This window comes from Rana temporaria, chromosome 5 (genome assembly GCF_905171775.1).
Source record: "Rana temporaria chromosome 5, aRanTem1.1, whole genome shotgun sequence".
NCBI lineage: Eukaryota > Metazoa > Chordata > Amphibia > Anura > Ranidae > Rana > Rana temporaria.
The window spans coordinates 234,916,782-234,942,050 of NC_053493.1; the positions used below are offsets into that span (position 1 = coordinate 234,916,782).

The 25,269-nt window shown below is 41.9% G+C and overlaps 1 protein-coding gene across 2 annotated transcripts in view; it reads right to left on the bottom strand.

Moving 5' to 3' along the window:
• Positions 1 to 25,269, bottom strand: part of PIGN (phosphatidylinositol glycan anchor biosynthesis class N) — a 453,184-nt gene that overhangs the window by 183,427 nt on the left and 244,488 nt on the right. For both annotated transcript variants that reach the window (XM_040353586.1, XM_040353585.1), the window contains exons 15-17: positions 19,447 to 19,586; positions 9,340 to 9,439; positions 4,357 to 4,449 (exon numbers count right to left, since the gene is read on the bottom strand). In XM_040353586.1, coding sequence (XP_040209520.1) covers positions 4,357 to 4,449; positions 9,340 to 9,439; positions 19,447 to 19,586 — 333 coding nt within the window. The remainder of the gene's footprint in view (positions 1 to 4,356; positions 4,450 to 9,339; positions 9,440 to 19,446; positions 19,587 to 25,269) is intronic.

Genomic DNA, 25,269 nt, shown 5'->3' on the forward strand with positions numbered 1-25,269 from the left:
CTCCCAGAATGTTGTGGCTCTAGAAGCCAATTATAAGGTCCTCATGAGGTGGTACCTGGTCCCAGCCAGGATTTCTAAATTCCTGCCCTCCTATTCACCTCTCTGTTTCCGAGGTTGTGGTATGACTGGTACTCATGAACATATTTGGTGGTCTTGTCCGATTGTAAAACAGTTCTGGATAATTATATTTCAAATGGCTTCCACCCTACTTAATGACAATCTTCTCCCAGACCCATCCCTGGCCCTTTTAAATCATGTGCAAAGAGATTATACGAGGGCCCAGATTAAACTCCTATTACAACTAACTACGGCGGCTAAACAGTCCATAGCTAGGGCCTGGAAAACCCCTATCTTACATGTAGCTGAAGTTAAAAATAGGATGACACAGGCGATGGTCCATAGCAAAATAGAGGCCACAGTTTTAGACCGAATGGCTCATCATGACAAAACTTGGTCACCCTGGGTAGAGCATTTCCTTCCCCCAGGATTTGACAGGTCCTTGCTGATTTCGTAACTGTCGTTTTATCCCTTCTGGGTATTGTGCCTTTCTGGGGTCCATGCGGCCCGGCCGACATTTTCTCAACTCACGTCTCTGTCCTCCAGCTCTCTTGCTCTTATCCTCCTCTTCTTTCTCTCTTTCCCTTTTCTCTCTTCTCCTTTCTATACCTTCTCTGCTTTGTGTTTCCTTTGAAATGCCCTATATGACCTCTCTCAGGTGATCCCACGGGCTTTTGCCTGGGGATGGCCTGTTGTTGGTCTCCTTTTGTTTTACAGAGTGCTTTCCTAATTGGTACATTGTTATTGGGTTGGGTCTCCCCCCTTCCCCGATCGTTCAGTTCTAATTTTACTGGTGTTGTATTATCAGCCCACTTGTTAAACTATAATGAACCTGAACATTTTTTCATTTGTGATTTGTAATTTGTAATTTGTTGTTCAGATTTGCTCACTGTGATGTTATTTCTACGGTTTAATTGTTCCTACTGTGACTGTATTACAATGTACCCTTTACTATGTCATTTTGAAAGATGTTTGCTATCGAACTCTGTGAATTTTTTTTTGCTAAATAAAAAATTTGAACAGAAAAAAAAAAAAAAAAAAATGATATGTAAATCACAAATATGTAAAAATATAGTATTGTATAATGGCATTTTTATTTAATTTTTTTTTTACTAGTAATGGCAGACACTTTTGACACCATTTTGCAACCATTATCATTTATACATAAAAATGCACTGATTACTGTGTAAATGACACTGGCCGCCGGCAAACATCGAGTTTGCGGGACCCGCGGGCACACTGCCGAGGAGCGTAGCGGGCATTGAGCGTGCCTGCTAGACGGCAGATTTAAAGCAACGTACAGGTACATTACTTTGCCTGCCCATGCCATTCTGCCGAGGTATATCAGCGTTAGCCGGTCGGCAAGTGGTTTAGAAGCGTCACCTCAAAAAAGGAAAACTCACTAAAACGTTTTGGGACTACAAAAGGCCGCTTCGGACGTTCCCAGTCCCTATTTATAAAATTATCAAAGTAGGCAGGATAAGGAAAAGCTTTGGAGGTATGTTATGGCTTGTTAGTAACAAAGCTGACAGCCACCTCTTTGGCAGTGCCAGAGGTGTCCTCAATTTCTAGGGTTTCCTACACAGAAGTAATGAGCGCAGCCAACAGCGCCTTTTCCCATAGGGATATTTCCTTTTTCCCTCGCCATTCTCAGAGCTGCATCCCGGTCCTTATAATTGAGAAGTTTGGCTATGAATGTATGGGTGGCTCCCTGGGGGGGGGGGGGGTCTGGCTGGCAGGCAGTGTGCTCGCTCTACTGCAAACATGGGGGAAAAGGCTTCTCTCCCATAGGTGTTGATTAGGAGTTGCTCCAGGAACGTAGTGGTGTCCTTACCTTCGGCCCCCTCTGGCAGACCTATAAGGCGTAAATTACATCTTCTAAGTCCGTTCTCCATACCATCCTGTTTAGCGAGGATTTGGTGTATTTGCTGTTGTATGCGGTCTGAGGATGTTTGTAGGGGTGGAATGGCGTCTGCCTCCGTGCTCAGTCTGGTCTCGGTCTTCTTCACCTGGTCTCTGAGCTTTTGAAAGTCCTGCCTGATAAGGGAAATGTCCATCTTCACCTCCTCAATTTGCGCTGTAAGGGAAGTTCTGCATAGGGTAATCACTTCAAGCAAATGATCAGCATCGCCTGCTGTTCATTCTCCCCTGCGCCTTCTCAGGGGCGCCATATTCCTCCAGGTCTTCCTCCTCTTCATCGGTGGTACTGCACAGGTTTTGCCGCCGCTGCCCTCTGGGATTTGGATGGTGACATACCGGGGGAGTCTGGGGTGCCGTACCGTGGTGCCCCTAGTTCGTGGAGGTGAATCTACAAAGCAGTAGTGTCAGGTTAGTGCATAGGCCAGGTGACCGTGTGGATCAAAATGGCAGCGGATCTCCGGGAGTAGGCCCAAGCCTCAGACTTTCCTGAGTGCAGGCGCGCGGGCTTATGGATGGCTAAGGGTCCGTAAAATCAAAGGTCAGGTGTGTTAAGGGGCCCCAGGGAGGTTATCCGGGTTAGGCTGACCAGTGACGGAGCCTGGACACAGCGCTGGTCTGGAGAGAGGTTGCAGCAAGATGGCCGCGGACTTGCGTGTGTAGGCCGATGCCGCGGACTTGCCTGAATGCGGCCGCCATGCGGGAGGATCGTCGATCCGTTTGGCCTCTGGATGTTTTGGGGTCAGTGGAGTCCAGGCAGAGTGTAAAGAGGGTCCCCAGGCAGCTGTCCAAGGTAGATGGCAGGATTTTCGGAGTGCAGGATGAGTTAATTCAGGAGTATTAGACAGAGCTCAGGGCATACATGTCCTACTCCATGCTGCGTCAGGCCACGCCCCCATTGTTTTTAATTTTATTTTCTAATTTTAATCTTGAATTTGGAATAATGTTTTGATTCTATATACAAAAATTGCTGCTTTTTATATACCGTGCTATATATTAGGATTCAAAATACTGCATAATGAACATTAAGTCAGACGGAAAGAATTGTTGAGACGCGGGCATTTGTGTGTGATTGGCGCTGGCATTGCCTTCATAAAATATAGACGTTCGTGTGTGTTTGTTGGTTGGTACTAGTTGCCAGTTTGAAAACTGCCCTTTGTCACGATTCCCTGCTCAGGGACACTGCGTTCACCACCGCTGGAAAACACAGCCAAATGTGGTAGGAGACACTGTGCTATCCCGCATGGTCTACTAATGAAATCTTATCTAATGATTTGCCTGTTTGCAACATTGTGTCTGTAAGTGCAATTCTTAACAGGGGGTTCTGTGTGGAAAAACAATAAATCATTTTAAACAGATTACATCATAGAGTTTCATTTCTTTTTTTGATTTGAATTGAGCTCATTACTGTGTGATCCAACCCACTGGCGTGGCTTTCCTGAGAGATTGTAGACAGAGAGGGGGGTGTGCGTACCCCCCTGCTTCTTCACATGTGGAGGTGTTGGTGACAGCCTATCATCTTGAGAGACTGACTTGACAGAACTTCTTTCTGGACAGTCTCATTTCACCAACCATGGAATATAGAATCTAGCTGTAATATATTATGGACTTCTTTCATTTATGTACATAATTTCACTGCATGATAATGCATTTAATATGTGTATTGTATTATCTCATTCTATATATTGTATATATTTGTTTATTGTGCCCAGATTGGGCTTTATGGTAGCCGCTTTAGCCTTAACTGACCACAATTTATCCTTATTGAGGAGTTGAAACATTTTCACCTAACCCAGAAGCGCTTGTTTGAGTAGGAAAAGATGCAGAGCTGTATGCTGATGCAGTTTTAGTGAAAGGGTATGATTTAAAGTACAGTTTTCATTGCTAACTATCCAAAATCTCTCGCTATGCAGTTTGCCAGCTTTCCCTGTCTATTCCCTACAACAGCCCATATTTGGCGCTATTAGGGGGATGTGTGTACATATGTGGCTGGCCCTCCTTCCCCCTTCCTTTTATAGTGAGAGGGCTGGCACATAACAAAGTTGCCATTTTTGTCCATTCTTAGGCAGCCAACCAAAATGCAAAGGCCCTCATTAGCTGCACAATTTTAAATACGTGCTACAAAGAATTCAGGAAGTTCTGTAAGAAAAGGGGTCCTGTTCATTACTATATAGGTAACCCTAATAAAACAGCCAACGAGTTTATAGTATATCAAAGTAATTGGTTGCAATTTTGGCTACATTGGTTACCTGGCTCCTAAAATGTGTTAATCTCTGAACATTAAATTCAGATACCAAAATTAGAATTCTATTACTTAGGAGTTTGACTTTAAGCATGTGGATTACTATATTGCAATTAATCAATTTTTCCAATTTTTTTTACCTTAGCTTGCCTCCACAGCTTGGTAACCAGAGGCCAACAAGCAAAACCCAAAAGTCCAATAGTAAGTACCGAACGATAAAAGAAGCTCAGAACCTAAATAGAGAAAGGCATGCAAAAGAAGACGGTTGAAGATGTTACGAGAAATCAAAGAAAGTTGTAAAATAAATGTATATTAAACACAGCTACATCATGTAAACATGCAAAAATTTTAAAATGTCCTAAATTGTATAACTTTACACAAACACTTAATACATTAAATCGCTCTTACAGTGAATATACAATATGGCAGCAGCAGAATAAAATATAATGTACTCCATTATACAGCTAGGATTTCTAGCACTTATCAGACCTTTCTTAAGCTCAAAGTACCCTGTACTCTTTTATTGAGAAAGAACTCTAGTCTAGTAGTCTCCTAGTAGAAGTCACGGTGCAAGTTACTTGTGGAAAGTAAAGACTTGTTCTCCCCGTTTATCCCAACAAGGGTGTAGCCAGAGTACAGAGTACAATTTTGAAGTGGAGTGGGATCTATCTTTCAATTCACTCACTGCATGCAGACTTGCCATGCACTGTCATTTGTTCATTCCCCTCAGACATGGGATTTTAACTTTTGTTTTATCATATATAGTCAACACTTTGAATGTGCAAAATATTTTAGAGCAATAGAAAAACTATAAACACGGAAAAGGAATTTATTTTGGTTGCGTATGTTTTCACCTCTTCGTGACAACACTTGGTAGAACTAACTTTTAATCCAATTACAGCTTCAACCCTTTTGGAGAAGGTCTCCGCTAGCTTGATACAGCTGAATCCTTGCATTTTTGAACATTCTTGACCTTGCTCTCTTATGCCCTGTACACACGACCGGACCTTTGTCCAACCAAATTCACATTGGAATTCAATTGGAGGAAAAGAGAACATGTTCTCTATGTAAACTCCGATGGAATTCATCGGAAATTCCGATCGTGTGTACGGGGCATTAGACTGGCCTAGGAGAGCTATTGAACTGCCAGAGATTATGAATTGAATTGAAGCCGCAGCTTCAGTGGGCCATTCTAAGATACTGGGGTTCTTGGTAAGCCTAGATTCGTCTATGCATTCAGGGCCATTTTCCTTCTATGAATATCTGCCCCAAGTCATGAAGTTAAACCCTGCTGACTTTAATCATCCAATCATGTACAAACAAAAATGCAGTTTTTTTTTTTATTACCTTGCAAACATGCAAAATAAAGCTGCACTACATTCACAAATGCTCTGGGAAAAAATTATCTTTCAGAATAAAACTTCACTTGCAAAGTGAACAATGTATTTGCCTTTCCACTAAGACCAAAAAGTTACATTTTAGTCTCATCAAACCAGGTAACTTTTACCCTTATTTGTGTTGTGTCTCCCGACTCCCAAATGCTATTTAGCAAACTGCAAACAGGTTCTGTTAAGTTTTTTTTTTTTTTCAATTGTGGCTTTCTTGTCATCACTTTTCTGAAAAATCCAGCTTTGAGTAATTTCTGGGTTAGGTAGTAGTCCCATAGACTGATTCTCCTATCTCAATTGTGAATCTTGCAGTTCCTTTACAATAACCATTGCATCTCAAAGTTACACCCTACTATGAGAACATAACCTTATCAAGGCAGAGCATCAGTTGTGCCATTTTCCTGCCTTTTTAAAATAATAGGCTTAAAGGAGATATATAAAAAAAAAACATATTCACCACGATGCTGCAGCTGTCCATGTTGGCTCTAATGGCCCATACACACGATCCGAATATCGGACGAAAACGATCGTCCGAGGAAGAATCGTACGATTTTCGGATCGTGTGTACACTACTTTCGAGAGCCGATCACGACAGTCCATCCGATATTATTCGATCAGACAAGCACGAAAATTTTTCTCGTACAATGTCAGATCGTACGATATTCGTTTAGTCAGTATACATTACAACACATGACATCACTTCTGATTATTTTTTTCTGTCGTACGAGAATTTTCGTGACTTTAATAACCGATTTCATTTTACTTGCGACTATTAAGCGAAAAAAGTTGTACGATCCGTCGTACGATATTCGGATCGTGTATATGGGCCATAAGACTGGAACCTGAGCAATCACATGACCACTAATGGCTTACTGTAGTTCTCAGTCTGCTCAAAGCAGAGAGCAATGACTGTCAGCTCTCTGCTCTGATCCTCTAGTGCTCACTGGAGCGCCAGGCTGGAGAGGGGGCAAGCACAGCTGGCTTCATCTGTCAGCCACATGCTAAACTGTCAATCAGGCAGCTGGGTGGATCTCAACAATATTATCAGGACCAGAGCCTGGAGTGGGTTTGCCACATCAGCTGACTGTCAGAGTACATTTATTTAGGAACTTATAATATGTTATTCTCACACATGCAGACTCAACTAATCATGTGATTTCTGAAAGATCCAGCCGCACTGAAGCTTAATTAGGGATTTCACAGAAAAAGGGATAAAAACTTTCACAACCAAGACTCTGCAGGTTTTTATTTGTAAATCATTTAGATTTGAAATTTTCTTCCATTTTCAAATAATGGACATTTTTGTGTAGACCAGTGACATGAAATCCCAAATAAATTTTGTTTAATAATTTTTGAGCTATAATTCATGTTATTACACTACAAAGTCCCCAAAAGAAGGCAGACAATGTTCTTTTTTAACTATGGTGATTTAAGGCTAGGTTTACACATGTCCGGTGCGATTTTCCCCACGGGTTTCACAGCAAATGCCATGGCCTGAGAGCTCCCCACAAACTATACCAAACCCTTAGGTATCGATTTTGAGGGGAACTCCCATGCCACTTTTTTTTTTAAAATGGCATGGGCTACCCTTCCAAAAACCATACCAGACCCCTATCCGAGCATGCAGCCTGGCAGGTCAGGAAAGGATGGGGGGGACGAGCGAGCGCACCCTCTCTTTTTAGACCATACCAGGTTACATGCCCTTAACATGGGGGGGTGCTTTGGGGCAGGGGAGGCTCTTTTTGGCAATTCCTTTATTTAAAAAAACAATGTCCCCTGTGTGACTCCCGCGGCAAACATTATGAACGCCGACCCCCCCAAAAAAACGTTGCATTCATCTCTGGCTCCGGGCGTCTGCCTACTCTGCCATCTGACAGTTCTTAAATAGCTAAGGGGCAGGGCTACCTGGCAATGTCACCGGTGACCTTGCCACCCTGTGATATCATCAACCCAACATGCACCCTGTTGATGACATCAAATAGGGCGTGGCCACCCGGTGGCATCGCCGGGTGGCTATGCCCCGTATCTATTTAAGAACTGTCAGACAATGGAGTGGGCAGACAACAGGAGCCAGCGACGGGTGTGGATGTTGTTGTTTTTGGGGGGGTTAGCAGCATTTATTGTGATTGACGCTCAATTTACACCAGGGGACACTGTTTTTTTTTTCAAGGAATTGTTAAAAACTGTCTCTGTGTTTTTATTTATTTTGACACTTTTTTTGTCAATGTACAATGCATTCACATAGGGGGTGGGATCTGGGGGCCCCCTTGTTAAAGGGAGTTTCCAGATTGTGATAAGCCCCCTGCCCACAGACCCCCCACAACCACCAGCCAGGGTTGTGGAGAAGAGGCCCTTGTCCTTGTCCCAAAGCACCCCCCCCCCATTTTGAGGGCATGTGACTAGGAGGGGGGTGCTCATTCTTACTCACCCTCACCCCAGGCTGCATGCTCAAATAAGGGTCTGGTATGGATTTTGGGTCCCCAACGCCATTTAAAATGTTGTTGTCTGGGTTCCCCTGAAAATCCATACCAGACATGAAAGGGCCTGATATTGATTGGGGGGCACCCCCATACTGTTATTTTTCCCTTATTAAATTTGTGTTCAAAACTGATTTAGATGCATTCCCATAGAAGGAAATGAGCTGGAATTTGCATCTAAATTGCACCATAGTGCTCAGAAAACACACAGTACTCTTTTTAAATTTGCAGCAAATTTGCATTTCTGCTGCACCACATTTATGTGAACCGCTCCATACAAAGCTGGTTTGGTTCACATGTCATACAAATCGGATGCAGCTCAAAAACATCCAATTTGCATATATGTGAACGAAGCCTAAAAAGGGACTAAGTGGGTCCTCCTCCCTAAATAGAGATGTAGTGGTATAGATCTTCAGTATATAATTTGGACCTCTTTTAGGCAGCACATACATTAGTCACTGACCTGATTCCCCCACCCACACACTCTAGGTTGATGGGTAAATGTTCTCCGCTGAGCTATTTTATTCTTACAGCGGGTAGACTTCCCCTGCCATCAGAATACACTGCTGCACAGAGCTGTAGTTGATTGCCTGCTGCGCCTAATCCAGCCGGGAAAATCGAACAGGGCGGTTGTACAGAAGGCAATCAGTAGATCTTTTTCTGTACAACCACAATGCCCATAGATGGATCAAAATTCGACCGGTCTCTGCTGAACTGACAGCTAACCATTTACTTCACACACAGAAGCATGAACGTTCCCTGCAGTAAATGTGTATTTGTAAAACGCAATGGGTCTTCAATTGATTTTAAATAAACATTAACAAAATATATGACCTATTTGCTTGTGAACTGTTTAACTTTCAAAAGATTTAAATTAAAACTAACCAAAGACCACTACAGTCTCCCTTTAAAAAAGCTACTACAGTAGTTCTGAGGGCTAGGTTGTGGGAGGGCTAGGTCTTATTAATGTTCTAAAAACCTGAAAGAAAAAGCTATGCAGAAAAGAAACTAAGGGGCATGCATTACTTTCTCTGTGCAGTTTTTGCTCTGCAGTTCTTGCTCTGCAGTTTCCTTAATCTTTTTCAAACAACCTTTTCATTACATTCCTGGTGCCTGGATTTCATATCTTTCAACATGTCCCTGTTCCTTAGGACCTTGTCATATCAAAGTAACCCTTGTTTCAATGCCATTTGGATTATTTTCTACCACTTAAATCAGAGAAAAATTTGCAATGTATGTGGTTTTTCTTCTTACTCACCAACAGTAAAACTCCAAAGCCTAGAACGATGATAAATCCCAGCACTCGAAAAGCTGAAACTGTGATTAGATATATTTTGAGCTGATGAAGAATCCATAATCTAAACATATAAAATAAATATATAAAAAAAGTATACTTTGACAATATATAAAGTAAGTTTAGTTTTAATAACAAAAATATATTACAACAATGGCTCAAATGTCAATAAATGCAGTAAGTGTCAAACAGTGGACCCTACCGCATACAGAGACATTTCTGAAGCCAAGAAATGAAGTTGTTAAGGCATTACGATTTGAACAGCCCTGGCTAGTCCATTCAGGAAAGTAATTTTAGAAGTAAATGAATGTTACCAAGTTCTAAGTGGCAGACAATTTGACAAACACATTTACGATACTGGCTATTTTCCTGTGATGCAGGTCGGACACATGTTAATAGCTTGGGTTGACCCTTAAGCACTTCCATGTATTATCAGACAGATTAATCTGAAAAAGCAGCAGTACCACATAGCCTGCAGTGTCTTCTAGTAATCGTCTCAACAATATCAGCAGGCAGTGCTGAGCTAAGCAAAACTGAAAGTGTTTGGGATCATGCCATGGATGAACAATTAGTTAATAAGTCATAGACTACTGTTGTTCTATACTAAAAGATCGCAAACACTGTTCATTTTATAGAAAATAGCAATACAAATATTTATTTCTTATTTTCCAGTGTATATATGAACACTCTCATATAAAATGTAGGACCATTAATATTAATGTGACCCCTAGGATTCCACAAAATGTCTATGCTTATCGTTGCAATTAAAGAGATGCAATTCATAGTAACAACCTCATGCAATTTTTTTTTTAAAGAATGACTGAGATTGTCAGCCACAAATCATAGCTATTTATGAATTAGCAGAGTCTAGGTGACCCATCTGCTATAATCTCATGGTCGCTGACCATGTCGGCCAGCCGGCAGATCCCAGGTGCTGTCAGTGACCAAACATGGTCATGACTATTTTTGATTAATGACGTCAGACTGCATCACCAGCTGACTTTGATATTTAGCTGCCAGCCACCGAGTAGTCATTCACCTTGAGCGTTCTTCAGAAGCAGATTGTTGTGCGCAGCTCATTGTGTTTTTGTCAATAGGTCATTAGTAAGAGTTGAGCTCAGGCGTGTTCGCAACCCGCATATGCAGAGCTCACCAGGAAGTCGGCACTGCACAGTGCTAATCGCAGGCAGTGAGACATTTTCTCCGCGGCTGCAGAGATCGAGAAATGTCTCACTGCTTGTGATTAGCACTGTGCAGTGCCGACTTAATGGCAGGCTCTGTACGTGCGGGTTGCGAACACGCCTGAGCTCATCCTTAGTCATTAGGACATTGTTCATCGTAATTAATGATGGATCTACATCACAGGACAATGTGATTGATGATGAATTTATACCATGTTTGTTTTTTGTTTTAAAAAATGATTTTTTTTTTTTTACAGTTAGACATGTGCAGAACGGAAAAATGTGTTTAGTTTCATTCAGGATAAATTTGTTATGTTACCAATTTTGTTTCGTTGATTGGCTTTGGAATTAGTTTTATATAGTTTAATTCAATTTTGTTTTCTAACGAATTCCAAATTTTCAGAACAAATTGAATTCGGATCAGTCGAAAAATTATCTACCAATTTGAATTCTGTGTGAAGAAAAGCTGGCTTTTGAGGAGCGGGCTGGGAGGCCGACTGCCGAATCCTTAAAGGGTTAGTAAAGGAAAAAAAATTGTCCCCTCCTCTGGTATTTTTCAAACAAGATATCCTGTAGGATAGAAAAATAAATGACCATATTAGGCCCCTATTGCTATTATCCTAGATAGAGGACTGATCTGAATTTTTAAGAAACCCCATGTAAAAAATAAAATAAAAAGTGATTCAACTCAAAAGACGTTTTAGATAAGGGCCTCATTTCCATGTTTTTGCCCTGGTGGATAAGGGGGTCTCCGAGAGAGGCACTTGAATGACTAAGGGACACAAAGCTACAACAGCTGTAGCTGTTCAAGGCTGGCCAATCAGGCAAACTAGATTATCTGATTTGGTCTGTTTATCTACCCAAATCTCTGGCTGCTACTGCAGCTGGAATTGATTAATTTAGTGGTGAAACCACTTTTACCACAAGTAAATTCTTTGCCAGTCTACTAGCTCGTTTCACATAGTAAGCCCCACAACTACAGGTCCAGGGGGATGAGGCCCTTTTCCCCATCAACATGGTGCCTTGCCAGGTGGGGTAGGCCCCTTACAAAGCACCCTCTCTAATTTGTCAGGCAGTAGAGGAAGCACTAAATCTGCATTTCCCTGATGTAAATTTGAGAGGGGGAGGGGTGAACACTGCTGAAAGGTTAAAAGGCTTTAAAACCAAACTGAAGATTGGGCAAGTGGCTTAATGGGGAGAGATGTATACATTTAAAATGATTGGATTCCTACCCAGTGCCCAGGGAAGAGATGGCAAATACATAACTTTGAGAATATTGGCTAGATTAGATTAAAGGAACTGCACATATTATGGGTAGAGGGAAAAGTACCTTGAATAAGGAATATTGCAAACGTTTTCGGGATTCTTAATAGTGGAGTATTTTGGGGCTTTGGGTAGTTGAGGCATTGAAAAAAAGTTGAAGGTCGATGGGCGAAATATAAAGGTACATTTTCAAGTGCTCCAGTAATTTAAAAAGAGTAATGTAATTTGGTTTTATGTATTTCTTTTACTTTATACAATTAGGTAGACTTGCTATAAAGGAAACAGTTATGGGGACACTTTTAATAACAATGAATCTGTCATTTAAAAAAAATACATATAGCAAAGATACTAAACCCTCCCTTAGACAAAGTTGTTACACAGGTAACAAAAAACAAACAAAAAAAAAAACGCAGGCCTCCTTGCTCTGCATTTTAGTGTACTTTTTAGTCCATTTAAAATGAAAATAAAGGGGACCGCGTCAAGATAATGCTAATTGTTAATCCTATCCAGCTGCTATCAAATTGAGAGACCTCAATCAAAGATTTTTTACTTTAGTCCAGGGGTGCCCAACCAGTGGCCCCCTCTGTTTTGGCATGCGACCTCCTGCTCTGGGATGGAATAAAATAGAATAGAAAACTGTTATTAACCACTTCAATACTGGGCATTTTCATCCCCTTCCTGCCCAGGCCAATTTTCAGCTTTCAGCACTGTCATGCTTTGAATGACAATTGCGTGGTCATGCGACGTGGCTCCCAAACAAAATTGACGTCCTTTCTTCCCCACAATAAGAGATTTCTTTTGGTGGTATTTGATCATCAATCACAATATTTTTTACTTTTTGCTATAATAAATATCCCAATTAAAAAAAAAATCTCAGTTTAGGCCGATATGTATTATTTTACATATTTTTGGTAAAAAAAATCACAATAAGCGTATAGTGATTGGTTTGCGCAAAAATGATAGCACCTACAAAATAGGGGATAGATTTATGACATTTTTTTTATCATTATTATTATTTTTTTTACTAATAATGGCTGCGATCTGAGATTTTTGTCAGGACTGTGATATTGCGGCGGACAAGTTCGGAGACTAATTAACAAGAGTGCCTAATACCTATCTCAGTGCCTTCATTTACCATTCTAAAAGGGCTACACCATCACTACAAAGCTTAATTGAACACCGTTCATTACACAGCTGTTAAGTGTACTCGAAAGCAGTTTAGGTCATTAAGGTCAGTCATTTGATTTGTTCATACAGCATACAATGCTTATGCTCTCATTGATTTCCTAAAGGCAAGTATGCAGTGCATTACTACTGATGGCCATTTACAATGGAGATTGCTATTCTTCGAAAAAGCATAGGTCACTAAACTACAGTTACATTATGTGTATAAATTCTTATTAAGGGTCTACAAATTCACCTGACATCCTAACAATGTGTTGCACTTCTTACTATGCTTATTCTCAAATGAAAGAGCATGTGTACTTCTGATAGAAGACCCCTTAGGATTGCCTTTTGTTCAATCATAATTCCAAATGGCAGATGTTACTTTCATTGATCTAAGATTCCCAAGCTCGTAACTCACTTGGCACAAACAGTCAATCCATCTGCTATGTTTGACAGTGGTGAATCTCACAGTTCATTAAACATGACTTAAAGTAGTTATGTCTGCTATCTTTTATATGTTATAGTGCTGCCAACCCAACAAGTATATCCGAGTCTACATGTAAGACTTATATTTAATGCCGTACGATAGTTTTAACTAGCTGCATGGCAATTCCATGACAATGATATTCTGATATGAAACACTGTTTTTACTGTATAATATAGCATATTATTATATTTTCTTGTTCAATAGTTTTATTAAAGATTTTCATTGCAAAAAGAGGAAGGAAAAGCCCCAACAAGGTACATCCAGAGACATTTACAGAATACATAATAGTATATATCATTAGTCAGAACCATTATCAAGTTTGTAACAACTGCATATTTTGTATACTCTATTACTGTAAACCAATACATAAGGATCTTTGTATTGTGCAATAATGAGAGCAAGATAGGGGGTTCAAAATAAATCTAGTACAGGTTAAAGAGGTTCTCCACCCTAAAGTGGAGTCCCGCTGATCGGAACCCTCCCCCCTCCGGTGTCACATTTGACACCTTTCAGGGGGGAGGGGGTGCAGATACCTGTCTAAAGACAGGTATTTTCACCCACTTCTGGCCCGGCATTCACGGGCAAAAGACGGGCATTCCGTCACATCCCGTCACCCCCCCCCCCCCCCCCGTTGTGTGCTGGGAACACTCGGCACACATCGGGAGCCAATCGCCGGGCGCGGCGCGACTTGCGCATGCACCGTAGGGAACCGGGCAGTGAAGCCGCAGCGCTTCACTTCCTGGTTCCCTCAGCGTGGATGGCGGGGGGAGCAGCAGAGAGACAAGCGATCGCTCGTCCTCTGCTGCGATCGGCGCTGGACTCCAGGACAGGTAAGTGTCCTAATATTAAAAGTCAGCAGCTGCAGTATTTGTAGCTGCTGGCTTTTAATATTTTTTTCCCATGGCACATCCGCTTTAATAGGACACCTTGCAGCATTACTGGAATGTTCTAGTAACAACTGGGCTATACATTTTGTAAATAAATGAATAAGGAGAGAAACAGAAGAAGAGGGAAAGAATATGAAAAAAGGGGTGGAAAATAATGAGGGAGGGGAAGGGAGGGAGACAGGGGTAGGTGAAAGGGGGTGAGGAGTAAATTTCCTCCTCCCAAGGACATCCGACAACCTCCTAGCTCAAAGATGTAACACCTGGTCTGGTTGGGAATAGGAAATATACAAGGATCAGATGTTTAGAAATTTCTTATGATTATCAGAAGAAATAGCTAATCGTTTTTCATATTAATCATATGATTTCATCAAGAAATAATCTCAGAAATGTAACAATAGGGACTTTCAAGAACAGACCATAGTTTGGTGGCATTAAAGATAAAGGTAATTAGGTTTGATGTTGTATGAGGAATATTTATAGGAGGTTTGTTCATTAAGACTTCTACCAGATCCTTGCATAGTTTACAGCCTAGGACAGCATATATTAGGGCAGTGTTTCTCAACTCCAGTCCTCAAGGCGCGCCAACAGGTCATGTTTTCAGGCTTTTCATTATTTTGCACAGGTGATTTGATCAGTTTCACTGCCTTAGTAATTACCACAGCCGTTTCATCTGAGGGAAATCCTGAAAACATGACCTGTTGGTGCACCTTGAGGACTGGAGTTGAGAAACACTGTATTAGTGAATTCAAAATCTGCGAGTCTTCCGACATGCCCACCAAATGTATGGCATTTGGCCTTCCTGTCCACAGGTACGGAAGCATAATGAGGAGTATTGGGTACAAATTTAATGATTCTGGAAGGTGTAAGGTACCAGTAAAAAAAGACTTTATATAAGTTATCCAAAGCCAAAAAATGTAATGTACTTTTAGCCGTTAAAGTCCATATTTCCATACAGTCCTCTTTTGATAGGGCTTTACCAAGTTCCTCCTCCCATCTGAGCATAAAATGTGTTTTTGTATAAGAGCTAGAGGAATGCATAGAGACCTGCATTATGGAAACAAGGCCTGGAGTGTGAGGATTAAGATGACACTTATTTTCGAAAAAACAGGATGAATTGTGGTCCGTAGAGAGGCAACAAAATGTTGATATTTTTGTTGGTATAGATCAGAATTAGGTGCTGCATTGGTGTTTTGAACATATTTGAAGTGTTTGATACCTTTACAGATGAGTAAAGAACACACCTCTATGCTCATCTAATTACAACATCTCTTCCCACCCTGACTGATCTTAGAGCCAAGTGGCAGCGAGATATCCAACACCTGGACGATAATGATTGGGATGATATTTGGGATCTCCCATTCCGTACTCTGGTTTTCTCCAGGGACAAACTAATACCATTTAAAATTGTCCACAGGGCCTACTTTAGACCCTCCAGACTACATATCATGTGTCACTCCCATCCCCAGAGTGTTAGAGATGCCCGTGCAACTTTTCCAAACATTTTAGGTCCTGTCTGGCTATTACTGCATTTTGGTCAGAAGTTCTGTTTGTCATCAACACTGTATCAGTAACTAGAATATCTTTCTCTATGGATATTTGCATAATGGGTTTGTTGGAAAACCTGATACCCACTGTTGCAGAAAGGACACTGGTTAGGTCTCCTTTTTTTCTATGCTAGAAAGTTATTCCATTGCTTTGGAAGAAGCAGAACCCCCCCCCTTCTATCTCCTTTTGGAAAGGCTTAATACATAGTAGCCTCCCGCTCTATAAGGATACCTGTGAGTACAATGTGAGTGGAGGCTGTCCTAAGAAATATACAAAGGTTTGGTCTAAATGGTTAGCTGATCCCTCTACAGCATCACCGTGACTGCTTGCTACATTATCATGGTCGTGTTTACCTTGAGTTCCTCCTTCCTCAACTAGGACAGGGCCCCTCACGGAGTGTTAGTTCCTACTCGGGATGGTGCTATCTTACACTCTACATTCCTACTGAATGTAATGTTCTTTTTCTTGACCACGTCTTATTAATCCATGTGCTGCTGGTGCATACATTAGTTACTATTGAGTTGCTATTGATCCACCATCCCTGCGTGGGTAGCACGTTTCTTATATTTTGTTTTGTTTCTTTGAGCCCTGGTTCACATTGGTGCATTTTGACATGCGATTTTGCATGTCAAATCGGCGGCAATGGCACTGTCCTAATTAGTGCAAAGCTGCATTTGCCGCTCCGCACCGATTTAAAAAAAAGTCGTTTCTGTACTACTTTTTGTGATTTCGGGGTGCGATTTCCATTGACATCTGTGCAGAAAGCCGCACAGATGTCTGTAAAATCGCCGCCGAAATCGGGACTGCCATGCGGGAGTGAAATCATTCCCGTGGCTCAGTGTGAACCAGGGTTTAGTGTAAGAAACATTAATAAACACATAAAAAAAAAGGATGAGTAAAGAATGTATATCTTTGAATCCCTGATGGAGCCACCAATGAAATCTGGCAGGATCATCATCCATACATAGCGGAAGTATCATTGTGTCATGAGACTATTATTGAAACATTATGGGTCTTGGCTTTACTTAAAAACAATATATTTTAATAAATATTTGTTTACCTTTGTTTTTTATGGCAATGTCCACAGTACTCCTGGACATAGAGCATGCCTGTGCATATAAGGGTGCACAGGACAAAATTAATAAATGCAGTTGACTTCAAGAAAGATTGTCAACGCATTATACACCATGACACAGCAATCATTTTGGAAAACGTTTCCACCAAATTCCAACCCATTAAAGTTATGCCTCTAAACTCTACACAAACACAACTTATGACCAAAATGTGCAAGAGCACATATATACCGAAGGGCTCCAGTAGTTCATCTGGGAACCAAGCCCTCAAGTGATGTATGTAATCTGAGTTTTAGGACAATGAATTTCCCAGACAGCCTTTACAAACTGAGCAATGTATGGTAATTAAGTAGTAGAGTAGTACATTTCTGGTAGAGTGGAGTTAGGTTTACTCCCCAGCTAGATCTTCTATGCCCTATAGTGACAGCCATGCTTCTTCTTTGACCTGACTGTTTTGTAAACTGCTAGTCCCAACAATGCACCATGTATTAGAGATGAGCATTGGCAGGCATGTCTAAAGTTTAACCTGTATGTTAGCCATGGCCAGGGCTGGACTTACCATTGGGCTTGACTGGGCTCAAGCCCATGGGCCCGCCCAATAAGGGGCCCCAGGCCCAATCACGGCAACCCCCTCCTGCAAGCGGCAGTTGTGGCAACCTCTTCCCGCAATTTTGCGGCACTCGTGGGTGGCAACCTCCTCCTGCAATTTCGGACCCCCCCCCCCCCGCTCAGCAAATTCGGCGGATGGATGTAATCCTCGGCACCACCCCCCGCTCAAATACTTTGGCAGATGGATGGAATTCTCGGCAGCCGCCCCCCCCCAATCTCAACAACTTCAATGCTCCAGGGGGCCCCTTTACTGCTGCTGTGTAAGGGGCCCCAAAATTACTGAAGGCAGCCCTGGGAAGAGGTAAGGAGTCCATCCAGCGACTGCCCCCCCACTCAACAACTTTGATCGGTTGGTCCGGTCGGCGGATCCCTCCCCCGCTCAACAAGTATGCTCGGTCGGCGCACTGCCCCCCCCAACAACTTCGATAGGTCAGTCGGTGGATCCAGACCCCCCACAACAACTATGATCGGTCGGCGGTAACAACCCACCCCCCCGCTTCTCTGCTCCAGGGGGCCCCTTCGATTTTTAAGCTCAGGGGCCCCCACCACTCCAAGTCCTGCCCTGGCCATGGCTCCTTTCTTATAATGAAGAATTAGGTGTAAACACAAAAAGACAGAATGCATGTTAATCACAGCATTGCCAGGTGAAAATAAAGTGAAAAAGCCCCAAAAAATAATAAGTTATGCAGCCATGATGTCTAAGGACTGGTAATAAGCTGCAACTGATTAACGTTTTGCTTTTGAGTTGCAATACTCTTTAAGGCCCGGTTCACACTGCTGCAAATTCTATTGCGAATTTGAGCCGTTGTTCATTCTCAAATTTGCAAGTCATTAAAATAACATTGTTTTCCATTAGTGCAGTTCACATCAGTGCGGTGCGAATCTCAGCTGCAGGAAAAAAGGGTCCTGTGCGAGTTTGATCCGTGTGCGATGCAAATTCAGCTCTATAGACTGGCATTCCCTGAAATCTCGGCCGCGAATTGCGGTAAATTTGCGGCAAAATCGTGGGAGCGAAACATCGATTTTGAATTTGCAGCAGTGTGAACCTAGCCTAATACTCAGCGAATAGTATATCTAGCACCAGTATACTAAATAGTGAAGAAAATCCTTAAAGAGAAGCTCCAGGCTCCCCCGCCCAAAAATAACTTACCTGTCCAGGGATCAAGTGATGTCTACACGCAAACCAATTCTTCAATCGGCTTCAGGTGCAGGCATTAGCATCTTAGATAAGGAAAACCCGCAGTGAAGCCTTCCGGCTTCCTACTATGCATGCACGAGCGACGCTGCGATTTGTACATGGTCCCGCAGTCCTCTGGGACCTGTGTATGTCCCAGAAGGCTGTGGGGGGGAAGAGGAAGGGGTAGAACATCCTTACAGATTGACATGGCTGTGGGAGCGGGTACCTGTTAAAACTAGGTATCACCCCCCCTCTCCCAAAGAGTGCAAATGTTTTTTTTGTCTTCATTTTAGATTAAATGCAATCCAGAGCTTCAATAGAGAGATTTTTCCTCACTTTCTGTCCCAATGATGGTTTTACCAGAAAGTAAAGGAGAGAAAACAGGCTTTCACTATCTTACAAAAATAAATTGTATTTCTGTATATGTTGCTTTTGGAAAGTAAAAGACAAGAGCTAAAATAAACTACACAAACCAAAGCTGTAACGGCCTTGAAGTTATACATATTCAAGCCCTTCTACTGGACATTGCAAGGTAACACACAATGCACAAATCAATAAACTTTATTTCTTTATCATAAAATGTAAAAACACTCTATATTATAGAATTGCTAATGCAGTATTTAATTTCCCTAGACTGGTAAAAACACATTGCTGATGCAAACTCAGTTTGATTTCAACTTACTCTTTTGATGCTTCATTCCAGATAATAATGGGTAACAGGCAATATATGTAGTAAGTCCATGGACTTGACTGGATTATCAGGAACAAGACTGTGCACAGTGCCAGAGTTGAAAATCCATATTTCACAAGAGGTGATGTTGCCTGCAAAATAATTACATTTAAAATACCTTGTGGAAAAATGTTCAACTCAGCTGTTCTGCTATACAGATTAGGACAATATTCATAAATGTTTGCCTTTTACTTTACAATGAAACTCTTGCCAGAGCATTTTGGACACAGTATGGAAGGGTTAAGATGCTTTGTCGATTTTTAAATACTGATGAAGGAAAAGTCAGCACAGGTTTTAGTTGCAGAGATTCACTCCTGAAAATGACACCGTAGGTAATTTTAAAAGATTTCTGCAGTCAGACAAACCTGGCAGAGGGGCAACATATTTCCTGGAAAAGGTCTGCAGATCATTAAAGCAAATACCAAACTGCTTTTTTCAGGGCGGATCGGCTGTGATCTTAAAGAGGAGTTCCAGTCCGGGAAAAAATAATTAAAGGTCAGCAGCTACAAATACTGTAGCTGCTGACTTGTAATATAAGAACACTTATCTGTCCAGGGATCCCTCGATGTCAGCACCCCAAGCCGATTGGTCCATCAGCTTTGGGTGGAGGCGCCAGCATTGCATTTAAGGGAAACCGGCAGTGAAGTCTTCAGGCTTAACAGCCGTTTTCCTACTGCGCTTGTTTGAGCTGCGCTGAGCTGTCTGAACGGCCCACACAGGTCCCAGAAGGAAGCAGGGGGGAGGAGGAGGGGCCGTACATGACGTAGATGGCCCTGTGGCGATCGTACCAGAAAGTGGGAGCTGGTACTTGTCAAAACCAGGTACCGACTCCTCCCACCCCCTAATAAAGTGCCAAATGTGACAGCGGATGGGGGGTGAACAAGCGGAGCTTCCCCTTTTGGGTGGATCTGCGTTTTAAGAGCGTTGTCTTATTTAAGATGGCCACGCACTGGTAAAATTGTGTTAAAAATGTTTCACTGTAAGAATGTTTGTTTGATTTTCTAATTGCCAAATTAATGTATGTTTATGGTTGCAGTGATAGAAAATTCTGTGGTGCAGGATGGACATTTTTTCTTGAACAAACTAATTTCTAACAGTGTATGTAATTTTCATTTCAGAAAGTACATTTGTTCCAAATTTTTATTTTAAAAGTAAACAGAAGGCTGAAGTACTTTCCAACGACATTCGTCAAGTCATCAAATGTACTGAGAATGTTTGCACTTACATATGCACATGTGTTCATAAATACACTGGTCAAAAATCTGTTAGTGTATGGCCAGCTTTAGCTGCTCCTACTAGTCTTATGCCTCGTACACACGGCCGGACTTTCCAAGGAAAAAAGGCCGACAGGCTTTTTTTGTCGGAAAGTCCGGCCGTGTGTAGTGTCCATCTGACTTTTTTTGACGGAAGTCTGACGGACCTTAGATAGAGAACCTGTTCTCCATCTTTCCGTCAGACTTCCGACGAACTCAGGGCGGACTTTTGTATGGTCAAAAGTAGGGTTGTCCAGATACCGATACCAGTATCGGTATCGGGACCGATACCGAGTATTTGCGGGAGTACTCGTACTCGCGCAAATACCCCCGATACCTAAATAGAATACTTTTCCCCCCCCTTTCCCCCCCCCCCGCCGCTGCCGCCGCATCGAGGGACATTGCTGCATATGTGAGGGACATGGCTAGAGGGACATTGCTGCATATGTGAGGGACATGGCTGCATATGTGAGGGACATGGCTAGAGGGACATGGCTGCATATGTGAGGGACATGGCTAGAGGGACATTGCTGCATATGTGAGGGACATGGCTAGAGGGACATGGCTGCATATGTGAGGGACATGGCTAGAGTGACATGGCTGCATATGTGAGGGACATGGCTGCATATGTGAGGGACATGGCTGCATATGTGAGGGACATGGCTAGAGGGACATGGCTGCATATGTGAGGGACATGGCTAGAGGGACATGGCTGCATATGTGGGGGACATGGCTGCATTTGGGGACACATTTAAAAAAAGTATCGGTATTCGGTATTGGCGAGTACTTGAAAAAAAGTATCGGTACTTGTACTCGGTCCTAAAAAAGTGGTATCGGGACAACCCTAGTCAAAAGTCCGACCGTGTGTACAAGGCATAAGGGCACATTCTCTTTTTCTACAGGGTAATCTCCTACTCTCTTCTATCTCAATACTTTACCAGAACCGATTTTTTGTATCTTTAGTGCAGTTTCTCTTTCTACATGGTGGGCTCTCTTAGACAGGATTTACGTTGCTCTGCAAATGGCAAGCTCTGTAGATCAATATTTATACATGATAGTCTCCAACATTTTTCAAGGCATTCAAATTTGAAAATAGTTTAAGTACTGGCCTAAATACAAATCTCAGTCAGATTTGAATCAAAATATTGTCATGGGGCCCTGTTATTTGTAACAACAGCTCAAGTCTAGACGCAGAAAATAACTGAAAGCCCTGTCTTCACTTTATAGCATTTTCCAGGAAAATTCCAGCGATTACTATTGGAGTAATTTTATAAAGAGTAAGGGCCAGATTCACAGAAGAAATACGCCGGAGTATCTACTGATACTCCGGCGTATTTTCAAATTTGCCGCAAATCTTAATTTGTGATCCACAAACAAGATACAACGGCATTTGGCTAAGATCCGACAGGCTTACGGCTTCGTACGCCTTTGGATCTTAGGCTGCAATACTTCGGCCGCCGCTGGGTGGAGTTTGCGTCGTTTTCCAGCGTCGGGTATGCAAATTAGCTTTTACGGCGATCCACGAAGGTACTCGCGTGCGTTACGTCGTCGCAAATCGTTTTTTCCCATCGCAAAGTTAAGGCTGGTTTTTCATGCCTTAAGTTTAGACCAGCCATGTTAAAGTATGGCCGTCGTTCCCGCGTCGAATTTTAATTTTTTTTTCGCCGTAAGTACGTTACGCACGTCGCCATTCACAAACACGTTCGAGCGCCGTAATTTCGTGCAAAGCACGGCGGGAAATTTCCAAACGGAGCATGCGCATAACGTTCGATGCGGGAGCGCGCCTAATTTAAATGGTACACGCCCCATTTGAATTAGGCGGGCTTGCGCCGGACGTCTTTACGGTACACCGCCGTAAGTTTACACGCAAGTGCTTGGTGAATCAGGCACTTTCGCTGAAAACTTGCGGCAGTGTAACGTAAAGACGATACGTTACGCCGCTGCAGTTTTTGCTGAATCTGGCCCCATATCTTTTTCTAATAAAAACGTTTTATATCACTTTTCAAATAGTAAATATAGGGATTTTTAATATTTCAACTGTTCTGCGTATATTGAAGAAGGTATATGAACAGTATGTATACAGTTTAAATACATACAGTATGTTTACTGTTTTTCCTGTCAAAGGATTTGCAATTCTGGACAGTCAATTTTGTGATTTAAGCACTTCTACTGCAATGATTCAGCATCATCACCTCTCATTTGGTAGCAGAGAGCTTTTATCCTGGAAATAGTAAAACTAATACAGGAAGCAGCAGAGTGAAATGTCAAAAAGGTGTGTAAAATCACAAGGATTGGTGTGTAAATTTCAAGAGGCTGACCAAAATATTCACAAATCCTTTGGCAAAGAAACTGAAAATCTATATATTTCAATTGTGCATTCAGCTTTCCTTGTGCTCCACTTTAACCACTTCAGCCCCGGAAGATTTTACCCCCCTTCCTGACCAGAGAACTTTTTACAATTTGGCACTGCGTCGTTTTAACTGACAATTGCAATGCTCTACCCAAACAAAATGTGTTTCTTTTAGAGCTTTCTTTTGGTGCTATTTGATTACCTCTGCAGTTTTTATTTTTTTGCGCTATAAACAAAAAAAGAGCGTCAATTTTGAAAATAAATAAATATTGTTAACTTTTTGCAATAATAAATATCCTCAAAAATGGTTTTAAAAAACTATTTTTTTCATTAGTTTAGGCCAATATGTATTCTTCTACGTATTTTTGGTAAAAAAAATTAATAAATCACAATAAGCGTATATTGATTGGTTTGCACAAGTTATAGCATATTCAAACTATGGGAACGTTGAATGGCATTTTTATGGCTTTTTTTTACTAGTAATGGCGGTGATCTGCGATTTTTAGTGGTATTGCGACAGACAGATCGGAAACTTTTGACAAATTTTTGGGACCATTGACATTTATAGAGCGATCAGTGCTATAATTAGTATAATTATACAGATTACTGTATAAATGTCACTGTCATGAAAAGGGGTGAACACTAGGGGGGGGGGGGGGTTAACTGTGTGTTCCCGCATTGGGCTCTAACTGTGTGGGAAGAGGAGTGAATGGACAGTGGAACTGTGGCAGGCACCGAAAGGGTCAGACCATACCCATAAGCAATAGATTAAAGTGGGGGTTGGTGCTGCGCCGTTCCCAATGGATAGAGTGCCACTCGGCTAAGCTCAAAAAAATACACTCATAGAGTATGTTTCTAGCATGAAGGCTGTACTATATGCAATAAATAAATAAATGCCAATGGGCTGACGAAATAAAATGATAATCCTAGCAAAAGGACAAACAATGCATCACATGCTAAATATACATAAGCAGTATATGAAAAATGTAAAGTGCAGCGTGCATAAATGAAAATACGCACTGGGTATATCTAAAGCAATAATACCTAATCCAGTGCAAAAATAGCAGATAAATGTGCAAAGAGAGAATAATAAAACAAAATCCACAGTAAAATGTGCCAAGTAAATAAATAAATAATTGTGCAAAGTGCAAGGTATTAGTAAATTCTGGCAAATATTTCAATAATGGCTCGTTCCCACTGTAAATATAATAATAATACAGTCCAAACTGTGCAATAAATAATCTGTCCAGCAGGTGCAATAAGCAATCAGTCCAAAAAAGTGCAGTATGCAAACAATCCAAAGGTGCAGTATGCAATCGATCCAAGGTGCAATATATATGAGGGCGTGTTTAGGGGCAGACTTAGGGGCGGGGCATGGGAGGGTTTGGGGGCCGCAACTAGTGGCGAGTAACTCTTAAGGCCTGGCTAGTAGCTCAGGGCTTAACATTTTGAGCCTTGAACATATACAAATACATAAGTGGTCCATATAGTGAACTTGGTGTTATGTTATTCACTTTAAGGTCATCACAGAGGACAAGGGGGCACTCTTTACGTCTTCCAGAGTCCCAGGCCAAGTGCAACCTCTTGCTTCAGTCCTTCCTTATTTATACCACCTGATGATGGTCAATAATGGACTGCAAAATCTGGTCCGGAACCAACAATGCTAAGGTGGCCCAGATTCCCCCTTAGTTTCCTGTATGAACGCATGCGAGATGATATGAAAGACGAGGTGATTGATGAACGTTCATCAATCACCTCGTCTTTCATAATGTCACAGGTGATTTCACCACACGAGGCATTTCTGAGAACATCAGAGCATCAGAGCTTGAAAAAGGAGCGCGGCTGCCACGTCACTCGCAGCCTGCATGCTCAGGACACACTTTGCTTGCCAGTGACGTCATCCCTCCTCGCCTGCCTTCACCGTTGCACTCCAGACCCTGCTCTGAAGTTTCCCCCACTGCAGCCGGCTCTCTCCACCTTACAAGCGGTGTTTGGACTCCAGAAGCACAGCGCACCAGCAGGAAAAGGAACAGACTGATGGACCTGATAACTACTCCCATGTTTGGGATCTCTTCATGCCTATTTATCACTACCTAAGGTGTCCGTTTAATAAACAGCCGGTTTAATAAACTGAGAACTTCAGTTCTCAGATGGTGAACAGAGGTGAAGTTT